We start from the raw sequence: 17,652 nt of genomic DNA on the forward strand, positions 1-17,652 counted from the left end.
TGGCCTACTCCTGCACCTATTGTCCATTGTCTATTGTAACTGCTAGCATTTATTTCAAGAGGGCTTGTATACAAAAACAGGGATGTAATGTTGAGGTTCTATAAGGCCACATTTGGAATAATGTCTGAAGAAGGGTTTCGACCCGAAACATTACCTTTTTCCTTCGCTCCATAGATGCTGTGTCACCCGCTGAGTTTCTCCAGCATTTTTGTCTATCTTCCACATTCGGAATATTGTGAGCAATTTTGGACCCCATACCTGTTGAAGGATGTGCTGTTTCTGGAGAGGGTCCAGAGGAGGTTTACAAGAATGATCCCAGGAATGAGTAGGCACTGGGCCTGTACTTGCTAGTTTAGAAGAATGAGGGGGGACCTCATTGAAACATACAGAATAGTGAAAGGCTTGGATAGAGTGGATGTGGAGATGATGTTTCCATTAATGGGAGAGTCTAGAAGTAAAGGTCATAGCCTCAGTATTAAAGGACGTTCTTCTAGGAAGGAGATGATGAGAAATTCCTATGGTCAGAAGGTGGTGAATCTGTGGAATCCTTTGCTACAGAAGGCTGTGGAGGCCAAGTCAGTGGATATATTTAAAGCAGAGATGGATAGATTCTTGATTAGTACTGGTGTCTAATGGGGCAAATGGGGTTAGGAGGGAGAGATAGATCAGCCATGATTGAATGGCATAGTGGTATTGATGGGCCAAATGGCCTAATTCTACTCCTATTCCTTATGACCGTACGACTTTGCACTATGAAAATGGACAATTCTGCTTCAGAGAATTTGAACATTTTAGTGCTATGAGGCATTAAGTCGAAGAAATTAATGTTTTGCTTGTTGGGCAGTGTCCTCTCAGCACACTTATCTTCAGTGGTTAAACGTGTGAAATGGGGTGTGGTAGGCAGCTTGCTGATTAACACGCAAGTGTGACCAAAACACTGCGGTAAAGTCTGCATGTAGCTGCTGCTGTTGTTACATGGGTTGTTTTTAATGTATTTTCTGAGGAGTTGAAGATGTCTCTGTGTGTGAATTATGGTAAAATAGAGCGGCCATTACACACCAAAAACCACCATCTTGAGACTAGAAGGTAGACAAAAATGCTGGAGAAACAGCGGGTGAGGTATCATCATAGACGCTGCCTCACCCGCTGAGTTTCTCCAGCATTTTTGTCGACCTTCGATTTTTCCAGCATCTGCAGTTCTTTCTTAAACATCTTGAGACGAGAGGTGAGGAAGCCCAAACTGTTGTGCATGGACTGGACTTGCACACGTACACATACAGACACACTTGCTTGTATACTCTCGTAGTGGAATCACCTGGGAACAGGCATAATCTTGTCTGCATCCTCCTCACCAATCCTCTCACCTTGGAGACCCCACCTGCACCATATCGACGAGTGCTGTCCACTCCAGTTGTCAGAAAATGGTTAGGAAGAAACTGCAGGTGCTGGTTACACTAAAGATAGACACAAAATGCTGGGGTAACTCAACATCTCTGTTAGAGACTCAGCATCTCTGGATAGAAGGAATAGACAGCCTGTTCGTGAATAGTGATGCCTGTTCCTCTGAATTAGACAATGGACAATAGATGCAGGAGTAGGCCATTCGGCCCTTCGAGCCAGCACCGCCATTCAATGTGATCATGGCTGATCATCCACAATCAGTACCCCGTTCCTGCCTTCTCCCCATATCCCCTGACTCCGCTATCTTTAAGAGGCCGATCTAGCTCTCTCTTGAAAGCATCCAGAGAACCTGCCTCCACCGCCCTCTGAGGCAGTGAATTCCACAGACTCGCCACTCTCTGTGAGAAAAAGTGTTTCCTCGTCTCCGTTCTAAATTACCCAGCATTTTGTGTCTATCTTCGGTTAGGAAATGTCTGATCTTTAAGTATGGTAGAAGTTCTCCATTAACCATCTTCCCATCTATTAGGCTTGTTATGGTCAGCACAATTTTTAATGATCACAGAATCTAGTAGATACCAGGTTGTTTAATATGGTGTTTGCAGTGTACTATCTTTACAGAACTGTTGTGCTGCTGTAATTCAGAAATCCATTGTTCTGCTTCAATACATACAACAATAAAACACTCTTAACTCTTGACAATGTAAGTTGTGATCAGTCAGAACAACTCCCGTTTAGTTTTTCTTGCATATCGATGCACCTCGCTCTGTTCCGTGTGGATTCCCTTGTTCAGAATATTGTCGAATGATTTAATTGTGTTTAAAATGGCAAACAGAATAGCAAACTCCCTTTTGGTGAAGGGGAATTTAATTTTAAATCTGTACTCAATCAGTTTGGTTTTGGGTGGGAGGGTTTATTCCTTTACTGAGAGTGAGAGAGCCTTCTAAAAGAATGTGACTACGATTTATTACGGTGCATTTTATGTAGGAGGAAAAGAATAAAAAGTGTCCAGTACAGATCACATTCCTTTTATTTTAAACCTACTCTAGGTCAGCCAGTTTTAGCAGTAAGAAAAAGATTGACCAATTTTTTTTCCCTTTGATCTTGACTGCTATTAATAATTTGACACAAGGAGCCAGTGTCATTACTCTTGGGCACCACTGTAAGAACTGTTGCCATTGTTTGCTGCAATGTATTTTGGAGAGCACAAATATGTTTTGAAATAGTACATGTGGAAGATCTCTGTAGTTTCCAATGTTGGAAGGAACTGAAACCTGGGGTCAGATCAAAGCTTGCAACTAACTGTGCTTTGTAGTCAGTTACATTTTGTAGTGGTTTATATTTTGGAATTGACATCACAACTTGATTAATGCGGGTGTCGGAGGTTACGGGGAGAAGGCAGGAGAATGGGGGTTAGGAGGGAGAGATATATCAGGGATGATTGAATGGCGGCGTAGACTTGATGGGCCGAATGGCCTAAATCTGCTCATTCCTTGACCGTATAACTTTCATTTGTGAAAGATTTCAAATGCTGCTTGTATTGTGATGTTATAGTGTAGCACAGTGGTGCAGCTGGTAGAGTTGCTGCTGCCTCAATGCTGGAGATTTGGGTTTGATCCTGATCTTGGGTGCTGTCTATAAAGGGACTGTCCCACTTACGCGACATGTTGCGGGGTGAAGCCTGTCTGGTGGTGAATAATCGGCCAAAGAGTCGTACCTTTTTTCTGGTCGCCGCTGGATTTTCAACATGTTGAACATTTTCGGCAACCTGCTGTGACTATGACGGGTGCCAGTAAGTCGCCGAAAATATTGCGTAAGTGGGGCAAGCCCTTAAGGAGTTGTACAGATTCCCATAGGTTTCCTACAGATTCTCCGGTTTCTTCCCACATCCCAAAGACGTGCGGGTTTGTAGGTTAAATTGCCTCTGTAAATTTCCTCTAATGTGTCGGGAGTGGATGAGAAAGTGGGATAATTAGTGTGAACGGGTGATCGCTGGTTGGTGTGGACTCTGGGCTGAAGCGCCTGTTTCAATGCCGTAACTAAACTAGACTCAAAGCTCATGGCTTGTGAAACCATTCGTAGAACATTGAGCATCGAACAGTACAATACAGGAACACGCAATCTCCATGCCGCACAGGATGCCAAGTTAAACAAGCTCCTCTACCTGCACATGGTCCATAACCCTCCACCAATATCCCATTCAACAATCAAATTTTTTTACAAAGGAACTATTGCAGTTCTATGTATTTGTTTGGGAAATGGCATGGCATTTCTCTTGCCTACTGTCGTTGTGATTGAGAAAGGTTTTATTTCTGGAATAGTCTGCAATGTTTTTTTCTTTTTCAATCTTGCTGAGAAGGCTTGAGTTGCAAGGGCAGCTGTATCGACATTATCAGCATTGTTCTGATGTTCTTTTTGCTTAAACTTTAGTAAACGACTTGCAGCGGATATGGTTTATAAAACACTTTAGCGTGGTACAACATGCAAGCAGGCCCTCGGCTTAGTTCGTCCATACTGACCAATATAGCTCAATTAAGCTAGTTCTGTATTTGGTCCACATCCCTCTAAAACTGAGACAAAGTGCTGGAATAACTCGGCGCGTGGTCAGGCAGCATCTCTGGAGGACATGGATGAGTGATGTTTTGGGTCGGGACCCCTCTACAGTTTTCCTTTCCATGTACCTGTTGGTATGTCCTCTGGCAGCTCATTCCATACACACACCACTCTTTGTGGAAAAAGTTGTCCCTCAAGTCTCTCTCCTCTCACTTTGAAAAAACAATGTGATATCATCGTTGCAAGAATTAAACTGTCACCACCTGGCAACTTTGGCTTAACTTCTATGTTTCAAATAGTCTTTGACGATAAGCTCTGCCGTGTACAGTTTTGTATTGTCCTGACAATGGTTGTCATCGCTCCTACATTATCGGCTCAATAAATATTAATTTGCAAGAAGTGAGGCTGCAGCTGAGTACGGGTACCTTGTGTTTATCACGGGGGGGGGGGGTCACATTCCTGAAAAGCAGCACGGAATCCAAAAATGCTTAAATTAACTATATACATTTAAACGGGCAGAAATTTGAGCACGTTATTCCAAAAATATAGTATATATAACATTTTATTATAAAGGTAGTTTGGTATTAAATATACAAGCACATTATTTCATAAAAATGTAAAATCAAATATGCATTAAACGCGAGATACCTGTAATTATTTAAGAAGGAACTGCAGATGCTGGAAAATCGAAGGTACACAAAAAAGCTGGGGAAACTCAGCGGGTGCAGCAGCATCTATGGAGCGAAGGAAATAGGCAACGTTTCGGCCCGAAACGTTGCCTATTTCCTTCGCTCCATAGATGCTGCTGCACCCGCTGAGTTTCTCCAGCTTTTTTGTGGATTCGGTGAGCATACAGTGTTTCCACGTTGCATCTCTTAACTAAACAATGAATTAACAAGTAAATAATTATTTACTTGTTAATTCATTGTTTAGTTAAGAGATGCAACGTGGAAACACTGTATGCTCACCGAATCCACGTCGACCAGCGATCCCCGTACACTAACACTATCCTACGCACACGAGGGACAACTTACAGTTTACATTAACCTACAAACCTGTGCGTCTTTGGAGTGTGGGAGGAAACCGGAGCACCCGGAGAAAACCCACGCAGTCGCAGGTAGAGCGTACAAACACCGTACAGACAACACCCATAGTCAGGATCGAACTCTGGTCTCTGGCGTTGTAAGGCAGCAACTCTACCGCTGCGCCACCGTTTCGCCCCTGTTTCCAATCACCGTTTATAATGTTGTCTTCCCGTGCAATGTTTGATGATATTCCTGAATGTAGTTCCTTGAGACAACACTACAAAATAAGTTATTGTTAGAACGGTCAAAAAAAAAAGTTGTAGTAGGCTGAATTTGTTCTGGTATTAATAATTTGACCCCAATTATCTTTTTCTCTACAGTATAAGCGAGAGCTTCTTGACTGTAAAAGGTGCGGCGGTATTCCTGCCTCGAGGAAATGGCTCGACTGCATCTCGCATCAATCATCGGCGCAATAAACATGCAGGTGAGGACATTGGTTACTCTTGCCTCTTGGGTGGAATTGCAGCGACGCGGAATTTAAAAATAAATGCAGATGCACAATTTGTGCTGCCTCGTGTAAAGCCTGACAAACATTGACGTCATGGGGTCCATGCCGGCTTTGTGAGTGATCTCATTGACCACATTCCCCTATTGCCCTGCAACCCGACAACTTACACTCTCACATGCCCATTGATTTCTCCTCTAATTCCTTTATCTTTTAGATTCCTTTATCTTTGGTTTGGGAAAAGCTCCATTCAAGAAAGCAAGAAAGTGCAGAGAATTATAGACGTAGCCCAGACCATCACAAACCTAACTCCCTTCCATTTACTCCATTTATTCCTCACACTGCCTCAGCAAGGTCACTATCAAGGAGAGTCTCACCCCGGTCACTCCTCTCCCATCAGGCTAGAGGTACAGAAAGTGTGAAAACACACATCTCCAGTTTCAGGAACTATTTCTTCCCAGCCACTGAACCCTCATCTCACCAACTAGAGAGTGGTCCTGAGTTCCCGTCAAGTCAAGTTTATTTGTCACATACACATACGAGATGTGCAGTGAAATGAAAGTGGCAATGCTCGCGGACATTTGTGCAAAAGACAAACAACCAAACAAACTATAAACACAATCATAACACACATATTCTTTTACATAATAAATAATGGAAGGAAAAACGTTCAGTAGAGTTAGTCCCTGGTGAGATAGGTGTTTACAGTCCGAATGGCCTCTGGGAAGAAACTCCTTCTCAACCTCTCCGTTCTCACCGCATGGCAACGGAGGCGTTTGCCTGACCGTAGCAGCTGGAACAGTCCGTTGCAGGGGTGGAAGGGGTCTCTCATGATATTGTTGGCTCTGGAGTTGCACCTCCTGATGTATAGTTCCTGCAGGGGGGCGAGTGAAGTTCCCATAGTGCGTTCGGCCGAACGCACTACTCTCTGCAGAGCCTTCTTGTCCTGGGCAGAGCAGAGCAATTCCCAAACCAGATGGTAATGTTCCCGGACAAGATGCTTTCCACAGCCGCTGCGTAGAAGCACTGGAGGATCCTCGGAGACACTCTGAATTTCCTCAATTGCCTGAGGTGGTAAAGGCGCTGCCTTGCCTTACTCACGAGTGCTGAGGCGTGTGATGCCCATGTCATATCCTCGGAGATGTGGACTCCCAGATATTTAAAACAGTTCACCCTATCCACAGGATCCCCATTTATCCTCAATGGTGTGTACGTCCTCGGATGATGTGCCCTCCTAAAGTCCATGATCAGCTCCTTCATTTTTTTGATGTTCAAGAGGAGGCTGTTATCCTGGCACCAGAGTGCTAGATCAGCCACCTCCTCCCAGTAGGCCTTCTCATCGTTGTCTGAGATCAGGCCCACCACCACAGTGTCATCAGCAAACTTAATTATTGAGTTGGAGCTGAACCTAGCCACACAGTCATGTGTGTACAGGGAGCACAATAGGGGGCTGAGGACGCAACATTGGGGCGATCCTGTGCTCAGGGTGAGGGACGTCGATGTATTCCCTCCCATCTTGACTACCTGGGGCCTGGCGGTGAGGAAGTGCAGGACCCAGGCACACAGGGAGGTGTTGATCCCCAATTCCATTAGCTTTCCGGCCAGTCTGGTGGGGACTATCGTGTTGAAGGCTGAACTGTAGTCTATGAACAGCATCCTCACGTAGCCCCCCTTCTGGCTGTCCGGATGGGAGAGCGGTGTGAAAGACCTGGGAGACCGCATCGTCCATGGATCTGTTCGGACGGTATGCGAACTGCAACGGGTCCATGTTGCGAGGGAGGAAGGCGCAGATGTGTTTCTTCACCAGCCTCTCAAAGCATTTCATGACTACCGAGGTAAGGGCCACCGGACGGTAGTCATTCAGACAGGCTGGGGAGGCATTTTTTGAAGCAGGCAGGGACCACGGACTTGTCCAGGGAGAGGTTGGATATTGTAGTGAGCACCGGAGCTAGCTGCGTAGCACAGGACTTGAGTACTCGCCCCGAGATGCCATCGGGGCCTGCAGCTTTCATCGTGTTCACCCGTGTCAGAGCCCTCCTCACGTTGTGCTCGGACAGCGAGAATGTGTGCACATTCCTCCCTGCAGCTTCGGTAGCCAGCCCGCTGGCGGTATTGTCGATAGTCGGCAGACCTGGAGTGGTGTTGCCCCTCTCGAAACGAGCGTAAAAGGAGTTCAGGTCATCAGCTAGGGAGGTGCCGGCACTTGCGGATGAGGGAGGGGGTGCTCCGGTAGTTGGTTACAATCCGTAGCCCCTGCCACAGGCTTCTGGTGTCCTGCTGCTCCATCTGTAACTCCATCTTGTCTCTGTACCTTCTCTTTGCGTCCTTCACCGCCCTTCGCATCAACCTCATTGGAGACCCTCAGACTATCTTTAATTCGACTTTACTGGACGTTATCTTGCGCTAAACATTATTCCCTTTATCCTGTATCTGTCCACTGTGAACAGTGCGATTGTCTTTCCGTTTACTGTGCCTACACGTGACAATAAACTAAACTGAACTAAAGAAAAATCCGTCAAGCAGTTACTTACAGCAGCCCATTAACCTCAAAGCACATTTTTGGAACACGGGGGCAAAGGAAAGCATCTGGAGGAATGCTTCCATTACCCGACGTGGCAATGTCAAGTGTATGCAAACTCTGCTTACGCACGGAAGTAGAGATCAGAATCGGACTTCGGTCTCTGGAGCTGAGAGGCAGCAGCACGAACTTCGATGTCATGTTACTGCAAAGGAACCGCGGTCATTATGTCCTGTTACACTGTGCTGTACAATTGCACTTGCTTTCATAGAAGATTTGTATTCCTCAATTTAGTAGAAGTTCTGCGTGGCAACGGGCCCTTTGGCCCAACTTGCCAGCGCTGATCAATCCATGCCCCTTCTACACCAGACCCACCAGCCTGAGTTTGGCCCATATCCCTCTACACCTATCTATTCCTGTACCTGCTAAGGGTTTCTTAAACATTGTGATAATATCTGTCTCAACAAGCTCCTCCGACAGCTCGTTCCATATACCCACTACCCTTTGTGTAAAAAAAAAAAGTTGCCCCTCTTGTTTCTAATAAATAAATCCCTCTTTCCTTAAACGTATGTCCTCTAGTTCTCTATTCCCCTATTCTGGGCAAAATACTGTGTGCATTCACCATATCTATTTTCTTCATGATTTTATACACCTCACTAAGATCACCCCTCATCCTCCTGTACTCCAAGGAATAAAGTCCTAGCCTGCTCAACCTCTCCCTGTAGCTCAGGTCCTCGAGTCCTGACAACATCCTCGTAAATCTTCTCTGCACCCTTTCCAGCTTAACTATATCTTTCCTGTAACAGTATGACCAAATCTGAACATAAAATTCTAAATGTGGCCTCTCCAACGTGAGGTGACACAAGGCCAGGATTTAATAAATATAATTTAATTAATTAGGATTTATGAACTTCTTCATCATGTTGAGACGACTGTTTGTAAACTTGTCTGAGTTGATTGCAAGCAAAGCTATGTTTCCCCAGTTTGAAAAAGGGAAGTGAACATATACTTCTGCTTATGTGGGCAAGAACAGCGTGAGAATTTTGACTTCAGTATAAATACTGTACGTATTTGCTAATGATTTTGCAAAATATTTAATCAGATTTGGTCATCTTTCATATTTGATCAGAAGTGGTCACATCACATCTATTGCAACATATAGATTGGCCCAAGTTTTTTCCTTTGAAAGGGTTTTGATAATTTGAAGTTAACTTCTGTTCATTTCAAAGCTGTATGCTGCAGAACTAAGTCTTGAAACTTCACTTCAAAATATGGTGACGCAAGAGACTGCAGATGCTGGAATCCTGAGCAATAAACAGTATGCTAGAGAAACTCAGTGGTTCGGCCAGCACCTGTGAAGGAAATGGACAGACCTGATGGTTCTTTGATGTATACCATTGTATGTCACAACTTGCCCAATCTTTACATCATATTTTATCAGCGGTACTTTAAGACTTTAGAGATACAGCGCGGAAACGAGCCCTTGGGCCCACAAAGTCCATGCGAATCAGTCATCCCCGTGCACTAGCACTATCCTGCACGCTGGGGACAATTAACCTCCAAACCTGCAAGTCTGTGGAGTGTGGGAAGAAACCGGAGCCCCCTGAGAAAACCCACGCGGTCACGGGGAGAACGTACAAACTCCGTACAGACCACGCCTGTAGTCAGAATGGAATCCCGGGTCTAGGGCGCTGTGAGGCAGCAACTACCACTACGCCACCGTGCCGCCTTAAAGTCTACCATTGTTTTGACAGATTTTTGATTTCTCCATATTATTTACTTTGCTTTTCTTGCTGTTTAGACTTCACGTAGCAGTGTAGAATTCGAGCAGTTTATGTCATTATCCATAATCACCTCTTCTTCATCTTCTTCTTGCGTATGGCGTGCACAGCCTAAAGTTGTAGGACAACTTGTTCTATTCAAACAGGGCGGACCACGTGAAGGTTGCAATCTCCCACCCCATAATCACTAGTTTAATACCATTTGTATCTCAGTGTTATTTCTTTGCATTGTTGAGAATGGGGTACAGAAGAATATTTCCCTTTATTTTTCAATGCTTTAAACAGCTTCAACATTTCTGGGCCAAGCTGTTTTCTCTCACCAAGTGCTTATGTATCCAAGGACAATGAGACAGTGCAGCAGTAATTTATGACTTGCGGCAGGTTGCCATTCAGCTGAAGACTTCTAGTCACTTCAGTTCATTTTGTAACGCATTTTAAATGTTACCATTTTAATAACTTTTTTACAAAATCCTTTTAACTATAAACTGCTGAAGCAGTAGATAATTTCTCAACTTTGTCAGAATGGATCTGATGAAGCATACAATAAAATGTAACCTGGTTGCATAAATTATTTTTAAATCAGTTATTTAAGGCTTTGTTGTTGCCATTTCACAAATCCCACTTAGAATCTAGTCTGGTTTTGTCATGATTTATTTTTCCTTGTTATTTTGTGTTGGCTGAGGTATTGCAAGTACTGACAGCAAGGCTGGAGTTATGCTGCTCTGCATCTCTGAGGATAATCATTTGTTAGTTTTCTGATCTATGCTGACATTTCATCATCGATATGTAACCTTTTCTTCCGTGTTAACTGTGAAATCTAGATACACCCAACGTTGCAGCAGAGCTGTAGCTGCCTAGCGCTGTTCCTTTATAAACCACCAATACTTGTTGGGGGAATGAGTGTGGCCATTCTGTCAGGCTCCTAACGATTTCTAATCGGCAATCCTGTCAGTCCCATTCCCACGTGACTTATTTTCTCTCATATGCTCACCAACTCTCCTTGAGTTTTGTTCTGGTGTTTGGTTTCATTAAGGGGTAATTTACGGTGGTCATTTAATCTCCCAGCACATGTTTTGGATGTGGGAGGAAACGGGAACAGGCGGTGTAAACACATGCAGTCAAGGAGAAATTGGGCAAGGGCGGCACGGTGGCGCAGCGGTAGAGTTGCTGCCTTGCAGCGCCGGATACCTGGGTTCGACCCCGACTATGGGTGCTGTTTGTACGGAGTTTGTACGTTCTCCCCGTGACCGCGTGGGTTTTCTCCGAGATCTTCGGTTTCCTCCCGCACTCCAAAGATATTCAGGTATGTAGGTTAATTGGCTTGATGTATGTGTAAATTGTCCCTAGTGTGTGTAGGATTGTGTTAATGTGCGGGGATCGCTGGTCGGCACGGACTCGTTGGGCCGATGGGCCTGTTTCAGTGCTGTATCTCTAAATTAAACTAGACTACACAGGCAGCAGCGGAGATCAGGATGGATCCAGATTACAGGAGCACTGCTGTACCACTCCTCTCCCCTCGTATGTCTATGGGTTTGGAGGAGCTTTGACCGATTAGTCTCTCATTATTTTAATTTAAGATTCATCAGCAGATGCATTTTTTAGGCCTCTTTTAATTGTCTTTAATGTGACCTAAATTTAAAAAAAAAAAAGTTTTCTTTGGACTATTTAGTTTGGTGACATTGTTTTATTTACAGGACATTAGTTTAGATTGAAATATTTTATGTGTAGTAATTTAATCTAAAAGATTAAAAAAACACACTAACCTTGCGGCATCCAAGTTTTTATAAATATCTGTTGGCAACGATGATATACATGGTATTTACATTCACAGCTTCCACTGCAAGTAAATGTCGAGAGACATATAGAAACATAGAAACATAGAAATTAGGTGCAGGAGTAGGCCATTCGGCCCTTCGAGCCTGCACCGCCATTCAATATGATCATGGCTGATCATCCAACTCAGTATCCCGTACCTGCCTTCTCTCCATACCCTCTGATCCCCTTAGCCACAAGGGCCACATCTAACTCCCTCTTAAATATAGCCAATGAACTGGCCTCGACTACCCTCTGTGGCAGGGAGTTCCAGAGATTCACCACTCTCTGTGTGAAAAACGTTCTTCTCATCTCGGTTTTAAAGGATTTCCCCCTTATCCTTAAGCTGTGACCCCTTGTCCTGGACTTCCCCAACATCGGGAGCAATCTTCCTGCATCTAGCCTGTCCAACCCCTTAAGAATTTTGTAAGTTTCTATAAGATCCCCTCTCAATCTCCTAAATTCTAGAGAGTATAAACCAAGTCTATCCAGTCTTTCTTCATAAGACAGTCCTGACATCCCAGGAATCAGTCTGGTGAACCTTCTCTGCACTCCCTCTATGGCAATAATGTCCTTCCTCAGATTTGGAGACCAAAACTGTACTCAATACTCCAGGTGTGGTCTCACCAAGACCCTGTACAACTGCAGTAGAACCTCCCTGCTCCTATACTCAAATCCTTTTGCTATGAAAGCTAACATACCATTCGCTTTCTTCACTGCCTGCTGCACCTGCATGCCCACTTTCAATGACTGGTGTACCATGACACCCAGGTCTCGCTGCATCTCCCCTTTTCCTAGTCGGCCACCATATCTGCTATAAATTTGGTTATTTTGCAATTTTATGATTTTTTTAAAATGTTGTAAATGAGGTTTGATTTATGTCAGTGCAGAGTGAATTCTCCTTTCATGTCCTCTATATTGTTCCACATGAAGATAAGTGTTCATGGCCAGTGGAGCAAGTGTACCATATTACCAGTGAAATGTGGCCCATCTTCATATGGGGAACTGTGCACCATGGAGCAAGTGCCAAAGTGTTCAAGTGGCCAGATAGAAAACAACATCGCTATTTACAAAATTCAATACTCAGTGATACTTCTCTAATTCAACTTTTTTCTTAAAATAAACTTAGGTGATCTCCAACAGCACCTGCAGGCAATGTTCACACTTCTTAGACCTGAAGACAACATTCGACTGGTGAGTTATCCCTTGTGTTGCAGACTCTTTTGTCTTTTTTGGATTTGGATTTTATGCTCGGGGCTGTTCTTCTGGCCAAACCAGTGAAATATTACAAAGATTAGTTGTGGTTTCCTATTCCCATGTAGCATGAAGTCAACTTGACGGTGAACGCGTCTTCAGTCAGTTCTGACACTTCCTCATGCGTCATTTCTCTGGAAACACTGCCCCAACTTCCCGTTACACGTTGTGAAATGGGTTCCAGATAACTCTTGATTGAGAATTTAAAAGTTGGAAAGGTACCAAGTCAGAGATTCCCTTAATGCCGACCCAGCAATGTTTGAGCTTGTTAATAGCACTCGGTTGATAAGCATTGCAACGTTTAGAAAGCAGAATGCAGAGGAGTGATTAATGATTACAATGATTACATTGAAAAGAAGTGCATTGTAATGGTGGACAACACCTCCATGCCACCATATCAAGGGCAGCTGTGAATGGGGATGAAATGCTTGCTTTGTCAAGCATATCCAACTCTCTCTCCCCCCCCCCCCACCCTCCCATTCCCTTCCCAGGAGTGTAGCAGATTTTAAAATCACACGTTGCCATTCCCGATATGTTGGCACTGTGCCTTGAAGGTCAGTACACTGAAAAAAAAAACGGTGAACATTCCTGGTTTCGACGAAGTGCTGTTAAGTTCTAGTTATTGTAGTGAAGTTCTTTGTGCTTTCCTGATGTGGAAATGGCATTGATTGTATCTTGTGTACAGGAGCAGGACCTCTATTTCAAGCTCGAGAATCCCCCCTCGGTTAGTCATAGATTGGGTTGAAAAGCTGCAACACTTAGTCGCAATTGATCACGTTATTTATCTCATTTGTTGGCTGCATTTGATTTTTAATAAATATGCAAATTTTCTCAGACAAATTAGTTTAAGATATTTTGCAAATGGAATATAACATGAAAGGCTGAGAGGAAATTTATGCAATGAGCGATTTGAAACTGATGAGAAAAATATCTTTAGCATTAACACACGGATTTGAAATGATGTGGTTTTATAGGATTTGGGTTTCAGAATGACTAATGTGGCCCTTGGGCAATGAGATTAGAATAGGGGTTCCAAAACCTTTTCGTCCCGTTTACCCCCGGCAACTTTAATAGCATGTAACAATGTTATTTCACTTATTTAGGAACAACTAACGAGGAATAGATACCGGTTAAACCAGAACCAAACACAGTCAGTAGATGAGAAAAAATACATACAAATCCAGAATCAACAAATTTACCCCCGGGGTAGGTGAAATTTGCCCCCTGGGGGGTAAACTTAAATTTACCCCAGGCTGGGAACCTTTGGGTTAGAGGATGTGTGGGGATTGGGGTTCGGGATGACAACATATGAAGAGAACCAGGACACTGGACAGAGATTGACTATTGTCATCGACTGTGTTCATGAATCTTGGGATGTGAGTTTGAGGTTGATCAGGTACACCCGGATATCGAGCCAGACCAGGAAGACCGAAGGAAGTGCTGCAATGAGAAAAGTGTAAAAGGACATGATTCTGCAAGGTAGACAAAAAAATGCTGGAGAAACTCAGCGGGTGAGGCAGCATCTATGGAGAGAAGGAAGAGGCGACGTTTCTTCTCTCCATAGATGCTGCCTCACCCGCTGAGTTTCTCCAGCATTTTTTGTCTACCTTCGATTTTTCTAGCATCTGCAGTTCTTTCTTAAATGTTTCTGCACGGGTTCCACACATAGCACCAGTTGCATGGGTGGTAAAACTCCATTGGGACTTGCATCTTTAGTGAAAGTCTTCTGCACAAGTGTCCCTTCCCATCTCTAGGGCACAGGCAAGTGCCCATTGCTTACATGGTATTCGCATGTGTGTTGAACAGCTTTAGACATGATTATCTACATCCTTAGTTTAGTTTATTATTGTCATGTGTACTTGTCGAGGTACTGTGAAAAGCTTTTGTTTGCGTACTATCCAGTCAAAAAAAATACTATCCATGATTACAATCGAGCTGTTCACAATGCACAGATAAAGGGTACAACATTTAGCACATGATGGTCTAATGAAAGCAAGTTTAAAGGTCTCAATGAGATAGATGGGAGATCTGGACTGCAGTCTAGCTGAAGAGAGGACAGTTCAGTTACCTGAAACTCCCAGAATCTGGAGATGTGCGTTTTCAAACTTTTGTACGTCTTTCCTGAGGGGAGAGGGGAGAAGAGGGAGTGACACGGATCTGGCCCATAACCCAAAATCATCCGGCCCGCAGGCGTATTTTTTTTCAATTCGTTTTCGCGACCTCAGAACTGCAGCCAGTCCCGGGACAAACAAGTGTCACACTATGGCGATAGATGTGGCCTGCCATCCGCTCACAGGCATGGGTCCTGGCCCCCATGCAGAACAAGGTTACCAACCCCTGGTTTAACGGATGGGAATTGAATTTATTGACTTCCGGAGACTAGCATAACAGTTATTAGAAATCAATTTGCAATTTCTGGAAGCAGTGAAGAAACAAACTTTATGTTGGTAGAAGGAACTGCAGTTGCTGGTATATACCGAAGATAGACACAAAGTGCTGGAGTAACACAGCGGGTCAGGTAACATCTCTGGAGAAAAAGGTTTGGGTGACATTTCGGGTCGGGTGTGTGACGAGGGGTTCCGACCCGAAATGTCACCCATCCTTTTTTTTTCAGAGATGCTACCTGACCTGCTGTTACTTCAGTACTTTGTGTCTATCTTCAAGCTATATGTTGGTCTTTATTGCAAGAGGTGTCAAGATGGCTTTCTCCCCTTTATTTAATGCCCTGCTACAACTGCGTCCAGAATACTGTGTGTTGTGATCTCACTACTCAAGGACAGATGCTTGTTCAGTAGAGGGAGTGCAGCAACGGTTTACCAGATTGTTTCCACACCATGCTTGCTTTGTGCAAGGACAGATTAAGCAGCAGGTTATCTTCTGTCCTGAATGAGAAGAGATCTTGTTCAAATGTATAACATTCTTAAAGGGCTAGCTGAGTTGGATGTAGTTCAAGTCTCCGCTTACTGGTATGTCTAGAATCAAGGGTGCTAGTGTCAAGATCAGGGATTAGCCCTTTGTAACAGAGATAAGAAATGTCTTCACCCAGAGGCAGTTAGTCCTCTGCATTCACCATGTGAGGACTATGAAGACTGTTTCTGAGTACATTACTGGGCAGCTGGTAGTTTTAGATGTTAAAGGAACTGAAGGATGGAGGAGTGGTGTGTGGAAGTTGTATTGAGATAAAGAATTAGCAATGAGAATGAATCGAAGAGCAGGCATGAGGGCCTTCCTGCTTCTATTTGTTATTTTACATCTATGTGGCAACTACGTTTAAAGGGTGGGGATGATTTGAAAGTTGTATCATTTCTGTCTTCAAGCAGTTGGGGCAAGATCAGTGTTGTCAAGTCAAACCGAAGATAGGTCATGAGTAGCTAAATATATCCATTGTTGCTGCACGGATGTTAAGGAAGTTTGCTTTACCACTACTCCTGGGAAAACTAAATGCAGTTCACAATATATCTTGTGATGTGACAGATGTTTAAGTGTTTTGGCTGCCAATATCAGTGTTTATTCTACCAACAGAATATCCAGGTATTTTGTTAACTAGTTTTGGAAGTGGGGGTTGTGGCTATACATCTTTCTCCTTGCCCACTCACCCTACAGCAAACCTGCCCCTGATATCCCAAAGACATGTGGGTGTGTAGATTAATTGGCCCTCTGTAAATTGCCCCTCGTGGGTGGGGAAAGTGGAATAACATAGAACTAGTGTGAACGGGGTATGATTGGTCGGCGTGGACGCGGTGGGCCGAAGGGCCTGTTTCCATGCAATCAGTTAGTAATTAATAATTAAAGCTCATGGAACTCAGTAGAGATGGGATTTTCTCCATCGCAGTCTGAAGAAGGATCCCAACCCGAAATGTCACCATCCCTTTTCTCCAGAGATGCTGCCAGATGCACTGAGTTACTCCAACACTTTGACTGTCTTTTGGATTTTAGAAGCCAGAACTTCCTCCTAATTCCTTGCAAAATGTAATTTTTAAAGCACTTTTTCTACTGACAAAAATCACCTGAGCACGGGGCATCCTGATCACTCAGCGGTTAAAATGTGACATTGGTTGGAGTGACAGTGTTTGATCCCTGTCATGAAGCTGCATAGGGATAATGTAATGGGTCAGGTTAGGGCAGTGACAAGGAGGAACTGAGGGTGATCAAGGCCCTCAGTTCATGGAGCCAATGCTATTACATTGTACCACCAGGGGGCGCAGCATAATTGGCAGCCCCACCAACAGTCTGTTTGTTTTTTCATCTTTTTTTAATTTTTAGTGTGTGTTAAAAGTTTGTTTAAATGTTCTCCGTTTGTTTTATGTGGGGGGAGAGGGAAACTTTTTCTTACCTTGCCGGAGATGCGATTAATTTTTAGATCGCATTCTCCGGTCACTCTGCGGCCTACCAGCGATGGAGCTGGAGGCCTCCTTGGACTGGCCTTGGGCTCCACCACGGAGACGTGGACTTACATCGGAGTCGATCCCTTGCCTGGGATTGCTCCAACCGCGGCCTGCGGACTTTACATCGGGAGCTTGCAGTCTCGGGAGAGGCCGTGGATGTCGGGAACTCCAAGGATGGTTCGACCAGCCCCGACGTGGAAGTTTCGACCAGCCCCGACGTGGATGGTTCGACCAGCCCCGACGTGGATGGTTCGACCAGCCCCGACGTGGAAGTTTCGACCAGCCCCGACGTGGAAGTTTCGACCAGCCCCGACGTGGAAGTTTCGACCAGCCCCGACGTGGAAGGTTCGACCAGCCCCGACGTGGAAGTTTCGACCAGCCCCGACGTGGAAGTTTCGACCAGCCCCGACGTGGAAGTTTC

At 44.4% G+C, this 17,652-nt stretch overlaps 1 protein-coding gene across 2 annotated transcripts in view; it reads left to right on the forward strand.

Annotated features, from left to right (window-relative positions):
* ssh2 (slingshot protein phosphatase 2) overlaps window positions 1–17,652 on the forward strand; it is a 67,378-nt gene that overhangs the window by 16,186 nt on the left and 33,540 nt on the right. For both annotated transcript variants that reach the window (XM_033046282.1, XM_033046283.1), the window contains exons 2-3: window positions 5,357–5,460; window positions 12,722–12,786. In XM_033046282.1, coding sequence (XP_032902173.1) covers window positions 5,357–5,460; window positions 12,722–12,786 — 169 coding nt within the window. The remainder of the gene's footprint in view (window positions 1–5,356; window positions 5,461–12,721; window positions 12,787–17,652) is intronic.

The sequence above is a fragment of the Amblyraja radiata genome, chromosome 28 (assembly GCF_010909765.2).
Source record: "Amblyraja radiata isolate CabotCenter1 chromosome 28, sAmbRad1.1.pri, whole genome shotgun sequence".
Lineage (NCBI taxonomy): Eukaryota > Metazoa > Chordata > Chondrichthyes > Rajiformes > Rajidae > Amblyraja > Amblyraja radiata.